The 24,174-nt window shown below is 42.4% G+C and overlaps 2 protein-coding genes across 2 annotated transcripts; one reads left to right on the forward strand and one right to left on the reverse strand.

The window, feature by feature from the left end:
• Positions 1-1,810: 1,810 nt before the first annotated feature.
• On the reverse strand, positions 1,811-17,385 carry dars2 (aspartyl-tRNA synthetase 2, mitochondrial). The gene is made up of 18 exons (XM_040143407.1): positions 17,274-17,385; positions 14,289-14,946; positions 13,826-13,925; positions 12,935-13,001; positions 12,623-12,724; positions 11,838-11,933; positions 11,560-11,683; positions 11,211-11,257; positions 10,722-10,828; positions 9,729-9,798; positions 8,945-9,124; positions 6,943-7,050; positions 6,713-6,775; positions 5,536-5,688; positions 5,152-5,370; positions 4,936-5,046; positions 4,763-4,838; positions 1,811-2,609 (listed from the first exon to the last, which is right to left on the reverse strand). The coding sequence occupies exons 2-18, from the start codon at positions 14,461-14,463 to the stop codon at positions 2,419-2,421; spliced, it is 1,989 nt and encodes a 662-aa protein (XP_039999341.1). The 5' UTR covers positions 14,464-14,946; positions 17,274-17,385; the 3' UTR covers positions 1,811-2,418.
• On the forward strand, positions 16,048-23,290 carry cryz (crystallin, zeta (quinone reductase)). Its single transcript, XM_040143408.1, has 8 exons — positions 16,048-16,233; positions 17,383-17,535; positions 17,855-18,018; positions 19,008-19,059; positions 19,162-19,311; positions 20,242-20,343; positions 21,571-21,666; positions 22,092-23,290. Exons 1-8 carry the CDS (start codon positions 16,126-16,128, stop codon positions 22,251-22,253), a joined length of 987 nt encoding a protein of 328 aa, XP_039999342.1. The 5' UTR covers positions 16,048-16,125; the 3' UTR covers positions 22,254-23,290.
• Positions 23,291-24,174: the final 884 nt, after the last annotated feature.

Below are 24,174 nucleotides of genomic sequence, written 5' to 3' on the forward strand. Positions count from 1 at the left end.
ACCAATCCCTAGGATCACACTAACGACATGTGACTTTTTCTACACATTTTCATGTAAGCTATAGGCTACTACTAATACTGTCTTCGGTGCATGTTCAGACATGTGACCTTCTCATGGTGCAGCCATGACTGTGCCTGTCAATGCTGAACCGGTTGTAGACCAAATCTTTTCTGATGACCAGCACGAATACTATAACTCCGAAGAGGGGGTGTCAGAAGAAGAAGACGGGGAAAAATACAACCCAGCGCTAGATGCATCATCATTTTAAGAAGAAGAAATCCCTCAATCTAAAAAACAGACTTTCCTTTCGAAAAACGGGAAAATCAAATGGTCCTCAGCAACAAGTGGTTCCATTCAGAGGTCATATAGTTTCATATCTGTAACAACAGTTGTTTTCACTACTGATTTCTGTTTTGGTTTTGTTTGTTTTTTTGTGTGAAACCGATACTAAAATACCGGCATATAGTTTCATATCTGTAATAACAGCTGTTTTCACTACTGATTTCTGTTTTGGTTTTGTTTTGGTTTTTGTGTTACACCGATACTAAAATACCGGTGATGCTAATCTCTTCCGTCCAAAGGTCGTTGTCCTTTCCAGCAGTATATGCCCAGCAAGCCAGCAAAATACAGAATCATGTCATGGGTGGCCTGCGACGCCAAATCCAGCTACGCTTGGAAGGTGCAAGTCTACACCAGGAAGCCGACCAGTGGAAGCCCCAAGAAGAACCAGGGGATGCGGGTTGTGTTTGATGTGACAGAGGGACTGAGGGGCAACAATGTCACATGCGACAATTTCTTCACCTGTTATGAACTCAGACAGCAGCTCCTGAAGAGGCAGATCACCATGGTTGGCACAGTTCGAAAGAACAAGCCTGAGCTCACACCTGCACTGCTTGCATCAAAGGGAAGAGAGGTCTTCCCATCAAAAGTTTGCCTTCACGTCCCCCGCCACTATCGTGGTCTACCTCCCAAAGAAAAACAAGAACGGGGTACTCCTGAGCACACTGCACACAGAGGCTGACATTAGCGATCGCCAGGACAGGAAGCCGGCCATCATCCTAGACTACAACTGCAACATAGGAGGTGTGGACAACCTAGATAAAGTGATTGGAATGTACAGCTGCAGAGGGATCACTGCCTGCTGGCCCCATGTCATCTTCCACAACATCATTGATGTGTCTTGCCACAATGCCTTTGTGATATGGAGAGAGATCAACCCTAGCTGGATGCCCGGAGAGCGGAACAAGAGGAGGGTGTTCCTGGAGCAGCTAGGGAAGGCACTTGTGACTCCATTCATCAAAAGAAGGGAGCATCTTCCCCGCACAGAAGCATCTGCGGCAGTTGTGAAAGCTGTTCAAATTAAAATTAAAATAATTGCTGATTATTTTTCTGTTGATCAACAAATCATTTATACTTACTAATTGTTTCAGCTCAAAACAGCTGAAAATAAAAAGAAAACTTTTAATAAATGAGCAGATAAACTTGCCTCCAAACAGGACTGGAAGGCCCACTAAATGGTTTAACAAGGAGCAATGAAGCCGGTCTTGTATCTCGTGGTGGACTTGAAGTTGATTTTTACTTTGTAAGCCAGCTGTATGCATAACTAGACCACAAGATGTTAAGAGAGGAAATATATTTTTTTTCCCCATTATTTGGGTGCCCTTCTAAAAATATACTGTACTAGTGTCTACCCAAACATGATCAAAAATCATGGTCATAAATACCTTGGAAATGCAGTATGATAAAGTTCTCATTGTTGTATTAGTGGCAATACGCTCCAGTATGCTTAAACTTGTTTTGCATCCCAACAAATTGCAGGTTTGAAGCATTTCTTCAGTTTTATTCTTGTCAAGGTGGAACATGCTCTGAAACATTTAGACCAGTACATGATAGAAATCAATACAAAATAAACAGCTCTTTAGACTCATTACAGTTATAGCCCTGCTTATGCAAGGGAGGGAAATTCTTTAAAACATTACACATTTTTAATTGAAGAAATTGTCCTTTATAGAAAACTTGCTCTTATTAGAGAATCAACGGTTATATGAGGTGTTGCTCTGGGAGGAAACATCATCATAGTGTCTTTCATTATCAGTGAGACTTGCAGTAAGCTTTTCTTCTTTCTTGAACTCAGTGTTCTTAGATTTCCATACTGTATGGTATGGCTGTTTCCAAGCACCCTTTTCTCTTCCATTTCAAATTAACAGTACTGAGATTCAGACACAACACCACCTCCTCCTCATTTCTCTCCTCCTTCTTGTCTCTGCCGGCCAGCTAAGTTTTTCATAGAGTGCTCGTTGTCTGCTCATCTCTGTCTGCTTGTCATCATCCTCTTTCCTCTATTGTCAGGGTTACAGAGATCTGGGGAGGCATCACCCCTTCCTCCGATGTCTCTTTATCTCTTCCTTCTTAATCTCCTCACTTCCCCTGATGTTCTCCTCCTTGCTCTGTTGGCCATCTGATAGAGATGTGGTAAGGCATCAGCTCCTCCTCAGATACCAAGTCAGGGGCGCGGCTCATAATGTCATGTCCCCGGAATGACTTAGGGAAGGCAATAACGTCACGAATGCTTGGAGCCCTGACAATTATGGAGACCAGCCGGTCCAAACCTAGAAAAGCATGGAAGATTAATTAGACAGCTAAATAAATATATCATCATTTTCACCTTTTTAGCTCATTAATGATACATTTTTAGTAGTAGTATTACATTCTGCATTTAAATTATGGTGTACATGTTCTGCTCAATACACTGCTGCTACTTTAATTTGTATTCCCTGATTTACTGATGTTTTTCTTCCTAGGTCTGCTTCGTCACACATTGGCATTATCGGCTGATATTGGCTTGTCAAAGATAAACGGTATCGATATAGCGTATAGTGTATTCTGAGTGTACACTATAGTGTATGCAGCTGTAATATGCAAATGTTTTACTGGCTCATTGTATCACTGTTACCACCCTGCATTCAGGAACACTGGGCTTTGGCCCTTCTGTTGTCTCCAGTGGTCCTTGACCCTATCCCCTTTGGTGGCAGTGGGCACAGCTCCTAGCTGACCCCACACCCCTGTCCCCACCTGGACAGCCCAACAAGAGGCCCTGAGTGCACTGAGAAAGAGAGTTGCAGCATCTCCATTGATTCTACAGACGGGTTTCCCATTTACAAAAAGTCAAGGCTGTTTATGCAGCAGGAGGTTAGAAAACTCATTGCAACAACAACATTATATTATGTATATATAATTTTTAGTATTTAAAAATTACCACACCTTGGTGGAAATCACTAAAATTACTTTTTAGAGGTGAATTTGTATGTGTCACTTGTCATTGCATTTACCAAACTGTTTTTTTTCTTTTTTTTGGGGGGGGGGGTGACTGGAGGGACAGTTGAAAGCCAAGCAGCCAACCAGGGCAGGGTGGGTTAACAGCCCAAGCTGCGGATCAAAGAATGGAAAGACATCCCCAGGGAAGCCCGAGAAGGGAAGGCTGAAGAGATTCCCAGGTAGACAGACATCAGGCTACAGACCCAGAGCAATAGACCAATGACAACGAGTATACAGTGCACCTGTGGCAAAATGTGTAAGAGCCCGGGAGGCTTGAAAATCCACCAGTCAAAGATGAAATGTAAAGAACTGGTGAAACAAAAGAGGAGCAGGATCAGGAAGTACCCTACAGTACACAGAGCCTCCACATTGTGTTCGAAACAATGGTCAGAGGTGAAATCCTCTGGCCACTGCTTCTGTATGAGTTTCCTATTGCCACTGTTGCTGAACTAAAGAGGATAGGCAGCCAGTTCTTGCGAAGATGGCTGGGTTTACCCAGGAACATCAGCAGCATCACTGTGTACGGAAACAGCTACAAAATGAGGCTCCCCCTCCTCCTTCAGATCCAAAGGTTGCCGGAGCAAGAGTGGCAGTGAAAACTGGGAGAAAGTGGAGAGCAGAAGCTGCAGTGGATAAAACTGAGGCTCGTTTACACCATAAAGTGCTTTCGGGGGCAGTCGCCAAGGGAAGAGTTCGTCTTGGAAGCCTTGAAGTCCCCACGTTTTGACAAAGTACAAGGGAAAGAGGGAAATTGTGAAAGCACCAGTCTGACACATCAAAGCAAATTCTTATGCTTGAGCTCACCAAGCCATGGGAAGAATGTACGGACGAGGCCTACAAGCGGAAAAGAGCAAAGTATGAGGAGCTGAAGGACTGCCCAAGAAGAGGCTGGAGAGCCAAGTGCTGGCCCCTGGCTTTGCAGGGTACACACTACACTAGGAATCAAGGGAGAGATATGAAGGAGAGCCATTTCTACCACCACAGACACAGCCGAGAAAGCATCAAGATTGCTCTGGCTAAAGAGGCCAGATCTGCGGGTTGCTGCTAGGGCACAAGCTGGTGTCTGATGAACCCTGGTCAGGTTGCCTGGGTAAGGGTGTATGATGTTCAAAAGACCCAAAACACCTGTTGACACCAGGTCACTGATGACAGACTCTAGCGTAGCATCAGTAAGATGTTTTCGTAAGAAATATATTAATATTACACAGTATCATTTTTTGTATTTAAAAATTAAGCACCTTGCTGCAAACCACTAAAATGACATTTTAGATGTGAATTTGTATGTGACAGTTATCCTTGTATTTGCTGACCATATACCAGCTTTATTTGACATGCTTCAGCTCTGGCTAGCTGACATGACACATATTCCGGTGAAAACTGGCAGCTAGTGGGAAGGATAATTCTAGCAATAATATACTTTTGTTTTTTTATTGTGAGTTAGCCTTACCCAAAGCAATGCCTCCATGTGGTGGCGCTCCTGAGTCCAGAGCCTCCAGCAGGTGAGAGAGGAGACTGGGGTCCTCCTGTGGCAGACACATGTCAAAACCAGTCATTACCAGCGACTGATTCAACCCAGTTGCAATGGTAGGCTAACCTCTGTCAAAACATACAATGACTTACCTTGAGGATATTCTTCAGGACATGAAGCTGCTCTGAGGCTTTGTGGATACGGATGGATCCTCCTCCAATCTCACAGCCGTTCAACACCAGGTCATAGTGCTGACCACGTACCTGGGAAAGTGACAATACATGGCATTAGGGTTGTGCTTCTAAATATCCCAAAAAGAATTTTAAAAAAGGCATTAAAACAGATTTTGAGAGGATCTACATGACCACCTTGTGTGGCTCTGTGTAGAGTAACTGTGTGTCCTCTGGCAGTGGAGCAGTAAATGGATGGTGGGCTGACTCCAGCTGCTCCGGCTCATCTTCTTTAGGTAAGAAGAGAGGAAAGTCCACAACCCATAGCAAGTGGAAGGCTGAAAGGTCTCGTAGTGGAACGCCGTGAGACTCCAGGAGCTCTGCAGACCGCAGGCGAAGATTACCCAGCAACGGGCGCTGAGAGCAAAGCAGGGGCGTAGGGAGATACAGGAGAGAGGAAGGGTAGGATGGAGAGACAGAAAAAGAGAAATGTATAATCATGTAATGTTCATTTTTATCTATCACTGCTAATCTTTTCCCTTCATCAGTCTAACCTAAGTTTGATGTCAGTGATTCTATTACCACAGTGTGGAGGGAACCAGCTGCCATCAGCAGCAGGTCTCCTGGTTCAGCTCCAGTCCTGTTCAGCAGCTCCTCTGTGGAAGAGACAGACAGCAGCTTTTTCAGGGGAGACTTCAATGTCCCGTCTGCTCTGACCAGCACCATGCTCAGCTCCTTGGGACGAAACAAAAATGAAGAAAAAAAAAACACAATGAAAAAATTCTTGGGGTGGATACAATATTACTGCACCTGTAATATGCACCTTGTATTAAGCCTTTGTGAACCTTCTAAAGTTCTGTTTTTGTTTAGAGTGTATCAGAGAGGAGTTGCTTCTTCTCTACAGCACGTTTGACAGGAGTGGACTGCTGTAATTTTGCATATCACTTTCATGTACATTATATTAGTTTTAGACATGTTAGCAGCAAGGCTCTAGTGATGGCAATGTCAGTAAATCTGACAGTCGGTCCACCGCTCCAGTCTAGACAGAAATATCTCAACATCTACTTGACAGATTGGCATGAAAGTTTGTACAGACGTTCATGACTTCGTCAGGATGAATTGTGGTAACTTTTGATGATCCCTTCACTTTGCCTTAAATCAAATTTTTTATTTGTCCAAAACTTTGGTGTTTTGACTCGATACCTACAAAGCAAATCACATTCCCATCATTTCAGGTGTACTTTGAGTTTAATGCTAATTAGCAAATATTAGCCTGCTCACACACTAAACTAAAAGGGATCATGGTTGACATTATACCTACTAAATATCAGCATGTTAACATTGTCATTGTACGCCAACATAAGCATTTAAATCAAAGCACTGCTGTGCCTACGTACAGCCTCACAGAGCTGCTAGCATGGCTGGAGCCTCTTAGCTTTGCTTAACTTTGTCAGCTTCACATGGTCTTATTTGTTGCAGGGCTCTTATATACACACAATCAATCACATTCTGTATTTATAGTCGTGCGCAATGTGAAAATGAAACAATCTTTTTTTCTCATTGTCATTCATTTTTATCCATATTTGTTCTGTCACATGATTTTATTTCCTGTATCCATTCTCCATTCATTCTTTATTAAGTATTTGTTACAAAACAACAAAAGACAAAGAGTAAAAAACTGAGACAAAAATGAAACAACACTTAAGACTATACAAGATATGAAAATGAGGGAAGAGAAAAAGAGGAAAGACAAATCTACCTGTCCAAACTGAGTCTTGGCTATTTGTTTCAGTTCAGCCAAATCTTTCCCAGTGAAAAGTTTCTGTAGTCAAACAGAGAATATCATAGATAAGTAACCGGTTTGCTGATATCTATCAAACATAGTTTCTGTTAGCTCTTTCAGTTTTCATGTCTCTTTACTGTACCACACCATGTATTTTCTGTATATTGTAAAGCATTTAATGCCACAGGAAACCTTTCTTTTCTTACCTCTCCACTGGGGACACAGATGGCCTGAATGGAGCCTCCTGGATGGCTGAGAGCTGATCTGAGGACTTCAATTTCCGTTGATACAAAAACCTCACTGAGGTCAATCAACTGAACAGAAAGACAAGAGGAAAGACAGGGATTCAGACAGAAAGATAGATATGTTCGTTTTTATTCGGTTTGTTTCGATTAATATAGCCCCCGCTCATCGTCTGGCAGGGCTCAACCGGCTTGTTCAGGACAGGCGTCATTTCAGGTAGGCTGTGCAATAGACGACTGACACGTGCTCTCCGTTTGCTAAATGGATAAAGACACCACTCACTGGGCTCTCTCATTGGTCTTTGGTGGCCATTGTAGAAACAATGTTAAATTTAGTTTAGTAAATTATCCACCAAAATCAGTACAATACAGTACACAAAATTTTATATATAAAAATGCCTGGTTTATAAGGTTTTATGAAGTGGCAAAATTGTGTCATTACCAGACCACTAAACCGGGGGCCTGTACCACGAAGCAAGATTAGTGGTTCAGCCAGTTATCTCTGAGCTTAACCCAGGTTTTCTGGTATCTCTAAGGTGGCTCACTTTAAATCGGGCTAGATCAACATGGTAACCCATTTTGTGCAGCTGACCTGCTCCGGAGTAGTTTATCTTCAGAGGGTCAGATCCAAACCTGACCACTGACCAATCAGCTCACTGGAAAAACTGAGTCAACATTCCTACAAGGTCGACAGGGATAAAAGTACTGATTTGACAATAAAGTGACAAATAACAAAGAGCAACAGATATTTTTATAGTTTACCACACAAAATACGTAATGAATGACACTAGCAGCTGCATTAGCTGCATTTGCACTACATTTCTTTCATTCTGACAGGATTATCGTCACTGTAGATTTATTTGACGTTCTTGTTCCACCATCCCAGCTCAGAATGATTTAATAACTGGAATAACTGGTAAATTATACTGACTCTTTTTGTTAGAAAAAGAATCCAAACAGTAATTAGATCCCAGTAAAATATAAATGCAATATTTCTACTACTTTTCTTCTGCTCTCTGGTTTGGCAGTAGGAAAAGTCACATCTTCATATTGTAATAGTTTGTTCATTATGAGACAAAAAAGTTCAAATGCACTCTATATTACTAACCAAACACATTTAAAGGATGATAGATGGAAAGTTCTTGCACTTATTTTTAGCCTTGAGACTTACTCTTAATATTTGGATGTTATTCCTGGTGTTTCTACATCTTCTTATTCTAGTGGTATGATCAGGTTGTAATCATATCACCTTGCTGAATATCACTTTTTGCTGCTGCATTAATGGAATTTTCTGCAGATAGCACAGTTTCATCTTATATTGTATTAAGCCCTTCACTCATGGTTCTTATGATGATGCTTGTAATTTCACAACTCTGCCTCTTTCACACGAAAATGCATGTGGCCGGACAGGAAAACCCAGAGTTAACAGAGCCAGCTGGTAACCAGCTTTATGATACCGGTTATCCAGGATCACCAGTGTTCGGCTCAGTGAAGCAAGTAACCTACAGGAAACCAGAATGAGCTGACGACTTTGCTTCATGATACAGGCCCCAGGTCTTAGCTGCGGGATTCAAATAATCAGTGGATAATTCAGTGGCTATTTTCCAAACTAAAGTCTAATGTCATCTCACCTCAAATGACCATGCTTGAGAGATTTAGGATGGATTTTTTTGTGAAATTAGTGTGTATTAATTAGTAAATCTGAACATAAAGGTATGACAATGAGGAAACCAATCATTCAAAAAGGCAGAAAAAGGTTTATCTCAAGCGGCAGCAACACAATATTCAAGATACAATAGTAATTACAGTAATTATAGTCACTGAATTACCTTTATTCTTTTCTCTTGCAAATAGTTCAGTTCATTTGACCCCAATGAAAGCAAAAGAAACTGTCTGATATCCAGTCATCTAAGAGACATTCAGAAACAAAAAAAGAAAAAAAGTCAAACAAGCCACATTCACCCACCTTCATAGTGAACCTAGTATCAGGTTTGTCCACACCGTAGTCCCTCATGGCCTCTTCATACGTCATGGTTTGGAAAGGAACCTTAATCGGACCTTTCTCCGCAGGCCAGGAGTGCTGTAACAACCCCTCCACTAGGGACATGACACCTGCCTGGTCCATAAAAGACATCTCCATGTCTACCTGGGAGACATAATGAGAAGAAAACCATTCAGACAACACTGGATAGCACTGTAAACCGGCTAGTAAAGTCCAAGTCAGCACCTGGATAATGTACAAAGGTGATTTGGATGTAAAATAGCACAAACCGAATTTAATGAGCACCTACATGAGTGCGGCACATTATCTGTACCATTCACCCCAACATGCAGCTAATTAATGCGATGAATGAGGTGAAGGGTGAAATCCCGCAGAGTGCTTTTTTAATAATGAAGGAAAAATAAACAACAAATAAAATTACACAAGTCAGTGTCGAACATCAGGAAACTGGTCTCAAGACTCAGACCGAGTTGTCTTAATCTGTGTATTCCCATACGGTCTAGCAGTAAGGATTTTCACCCAGGTGACCCAGGTTGGACACCTACTACAGGACCAACTCTTTGAGTAACTTCGCTGACAGAAAAGTGGTCTCAACTCTTAGACCAGATTTGAATATTTCTGCTCCAACACTGATCACATTGGTATAAAACTATGGAAGGAAGTTTTTTTTTTTGTTGTTTTTTTTTTTTTTTACAAATGTTGTGTGTGATTGCATTTTGTCCTTTTCCCATCCCTGCCCCTGTCTTGCCTGGGTGAATTCAGGCTGCCGGTCTGGTTTGGAGCCTTCATCTCTGTAGCACCGAGCAATCTGGAAGTACCTGCCCCAGTGACAACAGAGGAGGAACGATAAACTGATAGCAGGTTGACTCAAAGCAAAAAAGTGTGAACATATCAAGAGACAGAAAAAGTTGCTACCTAAAGGTATCCAGCCTCTCTGACTGACAAATTTTGACACCAAACACACAACATTATTTTGTAAATATAATAACAACAAAATAATAATAACAATAATAACAACTTTACTTGTATAGCACCTTTAATGCAAAGATCAAGACATGATCTTGTCAAAAACTAAAATTAAAATAAACCGTAAGAATAATTAAAAAGAAAATTAATGAAAGTTACTCCAAATTAAAAGCCAAAAGATAGGGCTTTAATTTCTTTTTAAAAATACCAAGGGAGTTCTCAGATCTAGAGGGGGGGCGTTCCACAGTTTAGGGCCATAAAACCAGAAAGCAGCCTCACCAGGTTTACCACCCGAGAATAAACCTCCATAGTGTAAAATCCTGCCAATAAAATAAAAACTTCTTTGATTAAATAGAAGATCAATAGTTTCTATAAAATATCTTTCGTGTTATTGATCCAACACTTAAGCTAATTGGCCTTTAGATCAGGGGAAAGCCTGACGTTTCCCATCATGCACTGAGGTCTTGCAGTCAGTGGAGAACAAGTGCAGTGCCTGGCTCCAACAGTGGTGGAAAAAGTGCTTACATGCAGCCTAGAGAAGCAGAATTCCAGCTGCATTCCATTTAGCTGCACAGACCATAAGCAACCTTTATACTGAACAATAAAGTGAACAGTGACACAGCCAGTGAGCCCAGATCTTATAAAGCGGTAGTAAGATATACTCTATGATATGCAGGTTCAAAACCAACCAAGAATCACCTTAAAAATCAATGGAAAATTCCTTTCAGTCAACAAGAAAGATGTTTTGTTTTCTTCTGCTCCAGCCTGTACCCACCTGTCTATACCGGCCACCATCAGCAGCTGTTTAAACTGCTGTGGACTCTGGGGTAGGGAAAAGAACAGACCCGGCTCTCTGGAAGGAACCACAAACTCCTTGGCTCCCTGGAACACAAAGAAATGTACAACACTTGGGCTTCAGTTAAATATCAGACATTGTAATGTGTTAGTTGTGTTTTTTTTCCCAAAATAAGGCCTTTTGAGAAAAATGGCGCCTTATCTAACAAAAAGAGTTACACCATAAAATGTCAACCAAAACTTCTTTTGTTGTAGGTAACTAAAGACCAAACGGGGACAGACTAGACTAGATTATTTGAGTTTTAAAGAAATTATAGGACTGTCTGGAAGGATTATTTTGCCTAAATTCATGTTAAAGGCCTTGGAGATAAATTCTGTCATTCTTTGTATGTCTCCATTGCAAAATTTAGTAAATGTGACTTACATTCTATGTTACTGGAATTATTAAAACGTCAATGGACCTTCTTACCCCTGGTGTTCTTTTGAACAAAGTAGGAGTTTCCACATCAACAAAACCTATAAATTAGAAAAAAAAAAAACACATGGTGAAAATCAGGCATGATTAAGCAAGAAGCGACTGGATTCTATTCCTGGTTTCTATTGTTTCAGTGCAGTGTTTGTATGGATTTCCTCCGTCTCCTCTGTTGCCACAAACTCCAGTGACAGGCAGGTTGTGGTAGGTTGTCCCTCAACAGTGGCAGTATGTAGTGATGGTCAGGTAACCTGTCAATGTGTTTCCCAGCCTGAGACAAGCTCCAGTCAGCCATTACCGTTAAAACGACTGAGCAAGCATTAAAAGTGAATCTCACTCTCCATACCGTGTACATTACAGAGGTATTCTCTCATCTTCATCACCAGCTGAGATCTCAGTCTGAGGTTCTTCTGCATCTGAGAAGACCTCAGGTCCAGGTAGCGATACTGCATTCGCAAAGACTCCGATTTCTGCACAATCAAAAACATAAACAAACATAGAACAAAAACACAATTGATCATTATTAATCCCATTAATAGGATTTATTATTAACAATAATAAATCCTGTTACTTGTCCAGAGCATTTGGAAAATGGTGCACATGCATGTAACATTAGCCACTTACTTTGACAAAGTCTTTAATCTCAAAAGGCAGTTTGCGGCACAGATTGAAAACCTCGACGTCCTCAGCAAGGACTTCTATTTCTCCTGTTGGCATCCCCTGTTGGTATGAGGCAAAGATACTGTGTGAGGTGAAAGGGACAGGTGCATGCAGGTGTTTCAAAAACAACTGGAACTTAGCCATTGTAGTTTGGCTGCTATCAGCTACACCATCATCAGTTGGAGCCCCACAGCTCATGGAAGCAATGAAGGTACTTTAAAGCCCTTAGTGCCCAGTTGCTGCACTTTGCCTCAAAATTCACACTGCTTCTCAGAGTGATAACTTATGAACACACAGACATGATACACATATTTTTTAGATCAGGTGTGACTTACAATTCCCTAGGGATAAACCCAATACCCAATATCATTATATCCAATGTCCATCAGGAATAAATATCCATAAATCCACTTGAAAATCATAGGGAAAAAAAAGATGCTCCGGGATGATTATCCCCCAAACAGAATTAAGACAAAAAATAATAATTGGAGAGATAAAATCCATTTTATCCACGTGCAGTAAACAATGTTTTTTGGGGGGGGTGCAGTTGTCTCCCTTTTGTCTGAGGAGAGGCCTACAGTGACAAACTTTGAAAATGTCTAAGTATGCAAGGCACAACTGGTGGTTCAACACTTTCCCCCTTATTTCCCTACAGAAACTGTTTTTTCTGTGGTTTTGCAGTGCTGAATGAGAGGATCTGCTTTTGAAAGCTAGTCATTGTCTAATATCATACACAAACATACACACACCTTGTTCTCCTGCCCTGCTGGTCGTCGTCTGACAGTTCCTGTAACTTTGATGACAGACTCAGCTGTGAGATCGCACAGCACCGCTTTCAAATCAGCTGCAGACTTCAACGGAGAAAAAAAGGTGACGTTTCTATGATATATATCATAGCTTTACATTATTTCTTCTACTTTAATAAATTCCTCTTCTTTTTGCTGGAGATAGTTTTACATTGTTACCAATAGCTTATTATTATTATTATTATCATTATTATTAGCAGCTGTAACAGGCATAACAGACACTGTATTATGGTATTTAGCTGTTTCCATCCTTACTTCTTCTTGAGGAATTAAAATTTGTGTCAAGCCACTGAAATCTCTCAAGATGACAAAGCGGTCTTGTCTGTTGGAGGCAGAAACACATTGTTAAAACACAGCTTTGCATGAGTCCTCATGCTGATCGTGCTTGAGCCTTGCTCCCACCAAAAGTAACAGGTTGTAATTGAAATTAAACATTTGCTGGCCTCATCACACGTCTCCTAAACAACAGTGAGTCGGCGTCCAAGAACACATGGACTGACCAACAACAGAACTCAAATCATTTTTAGTGTGAGGCTTAGAATGGGAACATGCTGAGTACAGTCTACTGACATACCAAGGTAAGGGGCAGTGAAGCTCACATTTTTAGCCATGCTAGTGGCATGGCTCTAGGGATGGCAATGCCGGTCTGTCTGTCAGTCACCACTTTGTTCCAGACTGAAACATCGCAACAACTACTGGATGGACTCGCCATGAAGTCTTGATCAGACATTCATGGTTCCCAGAGGATGAACCCTAATGACTTGGGTGATCCTCTGACTTTCCATTTAGTGCCATCATCAGGTCAGAATTATGATTTGTCCAGTGCCTTGTCTGTGAAATTTTGGACATTCCCATCAGCTTAAGCTGTGCTTTTGTCCTCAGCGCTAATTAGCATATGTTAGCAGGCTAACATGGTAAACATTATACCTGCTTACCATCAGGATGTTAGCATTATCCCTGAGAGCATGTAAGCCCGCTGATGTTAGCATTTAGCTCAAAGTGCCAATGTGCCTATCGTAAGTACATGCTCACAGAGCCGCTAGCATGACTGCAGACTCTTAGTCTTGTTACCTGTAGTTTCTCACTGCCATGTGTAACATAGCTTGAAAGTCGTATTTTGATATATCATATGTAACAGAGTAATACCTGAGGTACTGGACCCAGCCACACAGAGTGACTGTGTCTCCCACGTGATCTGATCTCAGTTCCCCACAGGTGTGACTCCTGAGTGTCAAACTGCTGGGACCTGATAACACACCAGAGTCGGGACAGATTCAACTTTCAGTCACCCAGAGGATGTACATGTTAGTGCCCAATATCGTATAGTGTAAATACCAACATAAAGCACCAGCAAACTGGAGTTATACACATGAGCAGAAAGACTACGAGATAAGGTAAAGCCTGATTTATTTCAGTGCCCTGAAGACATCAGTCAATGATGGAAAGAACTACTGCAAAGAAATACCAGTCCTCAGTTTACTGGTGTAGAGGATGGACCGTCATGTGAGTCACTGTCCGAAGGTAAGAACAAAATCAACTAATCGGCTCATCGCGTTGAGCTAACCCAACGAGTGCTCTGGTGATCAGCCACCCGGTGACTTCAAAGTACCTGTGAGGGGAGAGACAGACTTGTAGAGTCTGCGTGAGCAGCGAAGTTGTCTGAGCTGAGGTCTCCACAGTGCGCGTCCTTGACCCGAGGTCCAGGCCGAGCTCCGGGACCGAGCAGAGTGAGCCCTGAGTTCACCGAACACTCGCTGCAGAAGACATCGGCTTCTGGATGCCATTCTTGCTCAAGGTGAGAAACCGGGCTGACGCAACGCTGCCTCAGGCCGGAGCAGGCACTCGGCGTGTCCTGCTGTTTTAATGACGCACACGAGAGTTCTTCTCACACGGAGACAGACATGACACCATTATTCAACACGAGTGTGCTGACAGCGGGAAACCAGGACGCACAGACCGGGACGAGGGGCGTGTGCTGGATAAGCGAAACCGCCGCTGTCACTTTATCTGCTCCTAGTTCCGCGTTTGGGTCGCGCTGAGCGGCGTGTCACGATTCTCTGCTCATGCGGATGGGCTCTCCCGCAGCATTGCACACGAGGTCAGCGCCACTCCCTTCGCGCGGGGGTCGGCTGATACGTAGGCGGATGTGCCGTCACGTAGCTTGGACCAAAGTAGTCAATCTGCAACACAATCGATTGAAATCGGCAGAAAACAGTTTGTCAACAGGCTACTGGCGACATCGCCAAGACGCGTGTAGAAATGATGATCTGCTGGGAAGAAAAATGGAAAAAAGTTTGGGAACGCCTCTAATAACAACACAAACAATTAAATAATAATTGAATTAAAAGATAATTTACCGAATTTTATAATTGCATTTAAAACAAGAAAACATATAAAACTACAACAATTCATCATTTCATACAATTGTATTTAAAATTTGGGATCCATTGGACTGTTTGTCACTAGGACACACGTTCTTTATTATTTTCTTTTTATGAATTAGAGACATATTTTAAGGTCTACAAGAAACCGTTTGTCCTTGGACTTGCAGTTAGTTAGTCTTGGCCTGTGCGTGTGGACCTTCTACTGGTACTAGCATCCAGAAACAAGACATCTGTTCATTTGGAGACAAGTAGAAATCTTTCATTTGACAACTAGCCCAAAATACTTTTACTTTCAGGACTGTCGGGGCCCATACATGTGATTTTACACTTTTCAAGTCAGCGTCTAAGTGCACATGATCTTCGGGTTTAGAAAACCCCACTTGCATACAGTGCAGCAGTTTTTGGTTCTTCTGTTCTGCTGAAATATCTATAGAGGGGAAACTATCGAGGGGGGGCACTCGTGTCTCCAGGGGCTCTGGAGGAGCTCCGTCAAGGCTGACAAAATATCCCTGATAATGTCATAACCAGGGTTATCCCAGCTTGGGCTTGGAGACTAAACAGTTATAAAAGAAAATCTGTGTTACACAGTGGACGTGAAGGCAGGGAGGCTGTAACAAAAGGTGGCTGCATTATAGGAAATGTTGGATTCAGGATTGAAAGATTTCTCCCACTCTTTAAATGTGAGGTTACTTTTTTTGTTGTTTTTTTCTGCTGTTGTTTTTTTTTAAGTCTCTTGATGGATGCGGAAATCACCGGACTACCCTTTTAATAGTGTGGCACTTTTAGATATTCAGCGCAGCTACTGCTGCACATGAAATGCCTTTTGTATCCTAGTTTAAAAACAACTCGTGGCAGGTGCGTTGTAAAAGAGAGAGCGAATTAAGTACATCATAATAATAATCAATAAAATAACAACAACGACAATAAAAGAGGACAGAAAAGGAGAGAGAGCGCGCAGAGAAGAGAAAATACCCCGGTCCAGTCGGCGGCGCTGATGCGCTTAACGCCCGGACCGCGGGCCCCAGAGGGAGTGTGTTCTCCCGGCTCTCCGAGTCCGCAGGCATGTCGGGCGGCAGGCTGATGAGAGCCATCAGAGCGAGCGAGTTTGGAGCTCCGTCGGTCCTCGAGCTCCGCTCAGATGTGGCTGTCCCACGGCCCGGGCGCGGACAGGTAGGTGCGCGTTGCTCCACAGGCCGGAGCGAAAGCGAGCCGCGGACCCCTGGTAGCAGTAGAGCCTCGGGGTCACAGGGGTGTCGGTGAAGTTTAAAGCACGCCAAAGAGCACGACCAGTCACTCGTCGGTCCACGGGCCCGGTCTGTTCTCTGCTGAACGGCCGCTGTCAGTCCAGTGGTCGCATTCAACAGGCGGCACCAGGCAGGGCTTCACGTTCCTACCCAGGAGCCGCCGGTACTACGGAGCTGAAATGACTTCATCGATTTTGGTCGATCAGCAGAAAAATAGTTGGCAACAATTTTAATAATGAACAAACTGTTGAAGCCGTTGTCTTTTAGCTGGTGGCAGCTTCTCACATGGTCTCCCCAGTTCTGTGATCGCAAGCTCAACATATTTGGGGTTTTGACTCTTGGTCAGGAAAAAGAAAACATGGAGAGCACGTCAACTTGGGCTTCAGGGAATAGTGATGGGCCTTGTCCCCTCTTTCCTGACCTTTTATACGCCGACCAGTCAGTTAATTAGTGAAGAAAATCATTTTCAGACGTCGTTGATCCTGAGAAATAAGTGCTGGTTGCAGCCCTGAGGTTCTGCTCTGATGGAACAATACAACGGCCTCGCCCGAGCTTTGCTGTGTGGTAATTGCTCCAACACTTTGATAAAACTCCACTTTACAAGAAGTATGCTCAAAATGAACACAAGCTATTCAGGTGTTAAAAACCAGATGTTGACACATGAGTCGCTCTACAAGACCAGGGGCCACGAAATAGAGCAAAAGCCCCCGGAGGTCAGGGGCCCGGTTGGTGATGCGGCCGTGTCTGTACGAATACACCTCCCAGTGCGTTAATGCAGCCAGGAGCGTAAATTTTCCCATGAAATGACAATGAAGACAGAACGGTGCGTGTTATGAATATGAAAACAAATTGAATACAAGATATTCGAATTCACAAGGTTTCAAATCTTGAGTTACTGATCAATTGCAGCTGAGCTGGGGAAACCTATAGGACTAAATGTTGTCCGTTGCGCTCGGCTTGTCTCACCATAAAAGGTTTTGCACACGCATCCGTCTGAAACTGATCACATGCTGGGGTTTTTTTAAACCGTCTTGTCCGACAAGCTACCCCCTCCAGTGACGTGTCCCTGCTCCAGGTGTTGATCCGTGTCCATGCCTGTGGGGTGAACCCTGTGGAAACCTACATCCGTGCTGGGACGTACGCCCGTAGACCCCCCCTGCCGTACACGCCGGGCACCGACGCCGCTGGCGTGGTGGAAAGTGTCGGAGAGGGCGTCGCTGCAGTAAAGGTCTGAGTTAAACAAACTCTTTGGGCCTGATGGAATGCACATTAAAGCAGAGTCAGAGGTCATTTTATCTGTGTGGTATGTCTCAATTTACACCATACACGTTATAGGATGTGAGCTTCATTTTTTAAAATAGAAATTCTAGTTTTGATCTAGTTTATTATTAACAGGCTTGTTAGTGCATGTACTAGCAGAGGTGCCTGAGGCATCAATGTGTATTGGTAGCATTCACCCTGCATAATTAACACCTCGGAGACTGCTGTTATTGGTAGAGTAAATGCATTCCACGTATACATTTAGTTGATATGTGTGTGTTTGCCAGGCAGGAGATCGTGTTTTCACCACAGCCACGGAGTCTGGGGCCTATGCAGAGTTCGCTGTAGCAGCTGAGGCCTGTGTCCACAAACTGCCTGATGCTTTGGATTTCCCACAGGGAGCAGCGTTGGGGATCCCTTACTTCACTGCCTACAGAGCCCTCATTCACAAGTAAGACCTTGTCACTCTTAACAGGCTGCGAAGGCAAAAGTTCAAGAGGCACCGTGCTGCGGCGTACCATGAATGAACGGGAACCCAAAACTAATTTGTGCCCACATCCTTTCTGCACATGTCCATATTTAAAACTGTCATGCAAAATGTAGCTCTGAGGGTTAAAAAAAGGCAATATGCAATTGCAAAGAAGCGACGGAAAGCTCAGAATATAAAGCTGAGGAAAATGTCAGCAGAAGTAAAAGTCGTCACACACTCATAATGCACCCGTGTTATTGAATTATTAATGCAGCTTCACATCATACAATCGTCGGTGTCACGGCCCATCAATTGCTTCAACAATATAAGAGCAGTATAAATCAATCAAAAGATTTTCATTATTGGCTTTAACCCTCACCGCCATTCCTCTATCAACGCCATCGGGACACACTTCATATTTTTAGCCCTTCTTCTGGAAAGGATCCAAGATTAGAAAAATTATCTGTTGTCGTTTGTTCTGTCAGATACTTAAATAGTTACTAGGGCCCATTTGTTATAGTAATTATTATATATATCGATTATTTCCATAGTGTGCACTGTGATTATGTCAGCGTACTTCATGATATTCAATTACTACAGAAGATGTACAGACGATTTTCAGTTTTTCCGTTTTTCCGTTTTCTTTTAATTCTATCTAAGACGCACCCAATGTGGGCTGGGACAGGCTCCACTTCAGTGATCAGTACATCTGCTGCTGAAAATAGCCCCCAACAAATGCACCATTTTCTCCTTTAGTGTGCCCAGCTGTTTTAGAAAATTACAGAGCCTTTAAAAAAAACAAAACAAGAGTGTATAATTACTCATGTGACTGAGTGGGGAGGTAGGAAAGTAGTAAGAGACAGACTAACCCATTGATCTGTTCATGGGCTTTTTATACAATAAAGAAAATATAGAACAATACCGATGATATGACCAGGTTGTGTTTTAATCAGCTATGTCGTGTGTTGCAGAGCCCATTGCAAGGCTGGAGAGACCGTTCTCATCCATGGAGCCAGTGGAGGGGTGAGAGGTTTTTTTTTTTTTTTTTTTTTTTTCTAATTACCTAAGGAAAAAAAAAAATCTAAATGGTGCCCACATCCTAATTTTCTGTCTGTCTGTGTGCAGGTGGGCGTGGCAGCGTGCCAGTTGTCCCGTGCTCTGGGACTCAGGGTGCTGGGAACAGCAGGGACACCAGAGGGAAGGAAGCTGGTTCTCAACAACGGAGCTCACCTGGCCTTCAATCACAGAGAAGAGGGCTACACAGATAAAATCATGGTATACGTGCACACTTACACACCCTGCAGACACACCGGGAGGAAAGGACCTTTTTAAACATTTAAGCATTTAAACAATTAATAATCTTTAATCTTTGTTTCTTGTTCATGGAGAAAAGCTTATTTTGATTCTGTCAGATGCAATGCAAAGTTATGTCTGTATCTGTTGTCACAAAAATATCTGGGCTGTGTTCAAAACCACTCCCTCGTTCGTTTGGGTTATCACTGCCAGGTGGACAGATGGACGAGTGTAATTTCCACATCTATAAAATACGGTGCATTGCATTGTGGGATTGTCAGCAGAAAGTAGTGTGCGTGCCATGGACACTACATCTTTCATTCAATTGGGGAAAAATATGTCCGTAATGAATTGGGCCATATTTAATCATTTTCCTCTGTATAAACTGGAGGTTGTGTATATAATGGGAAGAGGCCCAAATGAATGTAGTTGGGATAATAGCTCATTGGATCATATCGCATGTTTTCAAACAAAGACACCGTGCATGCCGTGGGAAGTCGAGATGAAAAGAAACTTCCTTGGAAGTATTTATGGAAAAAGGAGAAAGCTTTGGTCAAGCTTCCTTTGCCCATTTGCACGCCCTCATGAGACAGTTCTGCACCATGACAGGCTTCAATCTCAGCCCACGAATTAAAAATAACACCTGTGGAGCATCGCTTTAGTTTTATTTCAGATTGCAATGAAAATGAAAAGCTATTGACGATGAGGATAGATAAATGTCTGAATATTAAACTTGTGTTTTAGCCTATTTGTTTATATTTTGACACATCCGGTGCGGATTACTGCAAAAAATTCACATTCGTTCAGGGCACATTATCTGTGCATATCTGAATATTCTATCCGTATTTGTTTACACCTCTAGTCAGTTGGAGTTCTCACAGAAATATGAGACTATGTGTTTGTTTGTTCCAGGAAGCCACAGGCGGCAGAGGCGTAGATGTGATAGTGGAGATGCTGTCAAATGTCAACCTGAGTAAGGACCTCCAGATGTTGGCCTACGGAGGACGTGTTACGGTCAGTACGTCTACATTCTGTGCTTCTGTAGCTCTATACTACAGCACTGTCTCTATACTGCAGCTCAGATTTTTTATTATCAGATGTCTGAAACGAGTGCTTACTGTATAATGCCACAGAGGTAAGAGAACTACAGTGCATTTCAGTAACGGTTTGCTCTCCACGCTCTGATTCGCCTCCCTCTGCACTTGATATTACGTAGCACCAGATATCACACAAGGGTGCGGGGTCCAAGGGGGAGCAGGAGATTGCAAATGGAAATGAGGACACTGTGTTTTTGGCAAGTGGTTGCAATATATCATCAGGTGAATTCATCAGTGTCTTCATTTATAAAATAAACTGTATTTAAATCACGTTTTCCTGAGAGAAGTTAGACGCAGAAGTGTGAGGCGAAGATACTCCTCTTCTCCCTCTCAGAGTCATATTTCACAGACTTAATTCACATATTTTTAGGTTCAGTACGACTTACACTTCCCGGGGACATCATTATCTCCACCTCCATGGAAATGGCGATATGTCTGTTGCGAATACACGGCCAAGAATCCGCATGTAAATCATAGAAAAGATGCTCCTTAAAACTTGCCTGGGTCCATTGCAAACAGTGACTTCTAATTCAGTGTACTTGTAATGGTGCAAATTTGCCAAAACTTAAACAGAAAGGGGCTAAAGAAGTGGGGCTCGAGTTGTGGCTCACAGCTAACTCTCCGACCCCATGGCACCGTTATATTTCCCGTTTGAATCCCCCAGACTTTGAGAACCCCTGGTCTACTTCATGGTCCAGGCAAACTCTCAGCCCCACAGGAGTCCACTTTTAGAGCACTGGGTTGTCACTTAACATGGCGACGGAGAAGTGATCAAGGACCTGTTAAAAGCCGATAAAATGCAGATACTTAACAGAATCACTATCCTTTTATTCCATGTATTTTACCATGTTCCTTCCAGTTCCATTCAGTTCAAATTTTCTACTGCCTTAAACAAACTTTCAGATGCTTCTTTACTGTTACTGGATACATAGTTTTACAAGTCAGTTTCTAGTTGTTTATTTAGCCCTGTAGTTACCTGATGTTTGGTAGTAGCGTCACAGTAGTATCATTATCTCAGAGTACAGCGATCTTACGCGGTTGGCTTATAGTTTTATACAGCGGTTGTATCCCAGTCTAGCTCATTTCTGTGCGTTTCTCCACACACCTTCATCCCTCTCACCTCTGGTTTCCACTTCCACTGTAGGTCGTTGGCTCCAGGGGCCCCATAGAGATCAACCCCAGAGACACCATGGCTAAAGAGAGCAGCATCATGGGAGTTGCTCTCTTCTTTTCTACCCCGGTACAGAGCAGTGACATCACACAAGCCATGTTTTACGCACGCTTAGTGGTTTTATTTCGCTGGATTTCTGTACGGATTTTGGATTTTTAAAGCCCACACACTATGGAGGTTGATACAAGTGACCGTTTCATGCAACATAGCTGTATGTTACTGAGATTAATGAAAGTTGTTCTGTGTATCAGCCAATGCAATTAAGTGAAATGCTGTATACGAACTGGACTTGCAAATGCAACTACCAGCTTACCCAAGTAAATCAAATTTCACCTCATGTGATTCTTGGCTAAAGCTAAAACCTGCCAATTCTTATAACAGAAGTAGACGGAAAACAGCTTCTGACATGGAGGCAAGAAAAACCGTTCCTGATACAGTTCTCCAGTTAGTGAAAATCATTTTTTATATATCTCTTCCCTCCCTCCCTCCCTCAGGAGGAGAAGAACGAGTGTGCAGCGTTGCTCTACGCGGGGATGGAAGCTGGTTGGCTGCGCCCGGTCGTCGGTTCCCAGTATCCGCTCGAAAAGGCCGCCCAGGCCCACCATGACATCATTGAGTCCCCCGGGGCTGCTGGGAAGATAGTCTTGACCATGTGATGCCATGACCATGTCACAGGTCAAAGTAGGGTTTGGACTGTTTATAACGGGGAGACTCTTAGGGGGCTGCTGAACATGACCTTGAAATTGGTTTGATTTTTTTTTTTGTTTTTTTTTTTTAACTACAATACAGATGTGCTCACTGATGCTCAATATGGTCTGTCAAATTGAATAAGACAAAGACAGTAAGGTTTACTCAAACCTAATGATGATTATATGACTATATTTTATCATTCATTTTGATAAATCATTCTCTCAAGGAATGATGTGAAAAGTTTCAGTGTCACTGTGGATTCTCCACTTGTTCGGCTTGGTGCTTTTCACAGTGCAAGACTAGCTAGCCAGGCCACTTTGGCCACCTTTTTGTAACTTAAATTACATTCTCCATGCTCATCGTAGCTTTATAGTGAGTGTCAGCTCATTTTTAGGCCGTCTGACCCACGAGCTTACTGTTTAGGTTCACTCTCACTGCTCTCATAGCAGCAGAAAAACCTCTATAAACCCACACTGCACAACCTGCTCGGCTTATTATAGCTAGGCTGTCAGCGAGCAATGCGTCATTACTACAAGCGAGCCCCTTCACATTACTAATACTCATTTGGTCCATCCTTAAGATAGAATTTTGATTACTGCAGTTTTATGTGAATGTTTCAGATGAGGCACTGTAATCATTAAATAATACACTGTGCAAGGTTTTCGACTGTACACGTTCTAATTTAATCATGAAGGTGCCAAAATGTTTTCAAGCTGACTGATTCAAGCACTTGAACTGTGAAATGAGAGTAAGAGATGAATCAAACAGCTGATATAAAATTGTAAGATGAGTATCATCATTCCTTTAACAAGGAATTCTAATACTTTCAAACTGTTCATTTGCTCATTTTGGTCTTCTCCAGACCAAAATCCCATCTTGTCTCTATCTTTGATTTTAAAGACATTTGAGGAGATGGGAACTAGGCATACGTACAATAGCCTCACCTTGCAAGGAAATAAATGTAAACATTTATCTTAGCTGTAAATTGTGAATGAAAATAAAAATTAATTAAAAAGAATTCATATATTTGTATTTTTTTTGTGGCAATCCTATTAAACAATATTGATATTTAGGGAAAAAAAGAATTAAGATAAAAGAGTAAAGTTAAAGACTAATTTCTGGAAAGTGAGTCAGTCGTGACATCTGTGCCTCTCAGGTGACAGCCAGCTCTACTGAGCATGCTCCAGACACAGCCAGGTAACCTAAGCTAGACATTCACATTCACACAGTACCTGCTACACCACCGTAGCAACCTGAAAATGACAGCAGCCGTAGTTCATTCTTATGGATTAATAACTGAGTGGAGTGTCCCATGCCGTCAGTTGGGGTGGACCTTTGGGTTCTGATCTACAGGTAAGCCGTTTGTAATGGGTGTTTCAATGATCTTGCACTTTGACCATTATTTGTTTGGTTTAGGAGGAAGTGTATGGAAGTGTTCATTTATAAAATAAACTGTATTTAAATCACGTTTTCCTGAGAGAAGTTAGACGCAGAAGTGTGAGGCGAAGATACTCCTCTTCTCCCTCTCAGAGTCATATTTCACAGACTTAATTCACATATTTTTAGGTTGAGTATGACTTACGCTTACAAGTTTACTGCTCTCTTTGGTGTATTTAGAAATATTTACAAAGATAATCAGCTGTGGGTACCATGGGAACCTTGATTGTGGGTGTGGGTGTGGGTGTGTGTGTGTGTAGGGCAAAAGTTTTTCATTGCTTTGGAATGCACTGCTTCTAATGCATATGGCAAAGACAATAAACTTGAACTTGTTTTAGAAAGAAATTGTTAATCCGCTGTGGGTATTTTTTTCTCTCCTATTGAAATAATTGAATTGTCTCGTCACCAGCTTGTAGGACGGAGGGAGAAGATATACGCTATAGCTGATCC

This window comes from Xiphias gladius, chromosome 14, assembly GCF_016859285.1.
Source record: "Xiphias gladius isolate SHS-SW01 ecotype Sanya breed wild chromosome 14, ASM1685928v1, whole genome shotgun sequence".
Lineage (NCBI taxonomy): Eukaryota > Metazoa > Chordata > Actinopteri > Istiophoriformes > Xiphiidae > Xiphias > Xiphias gladius.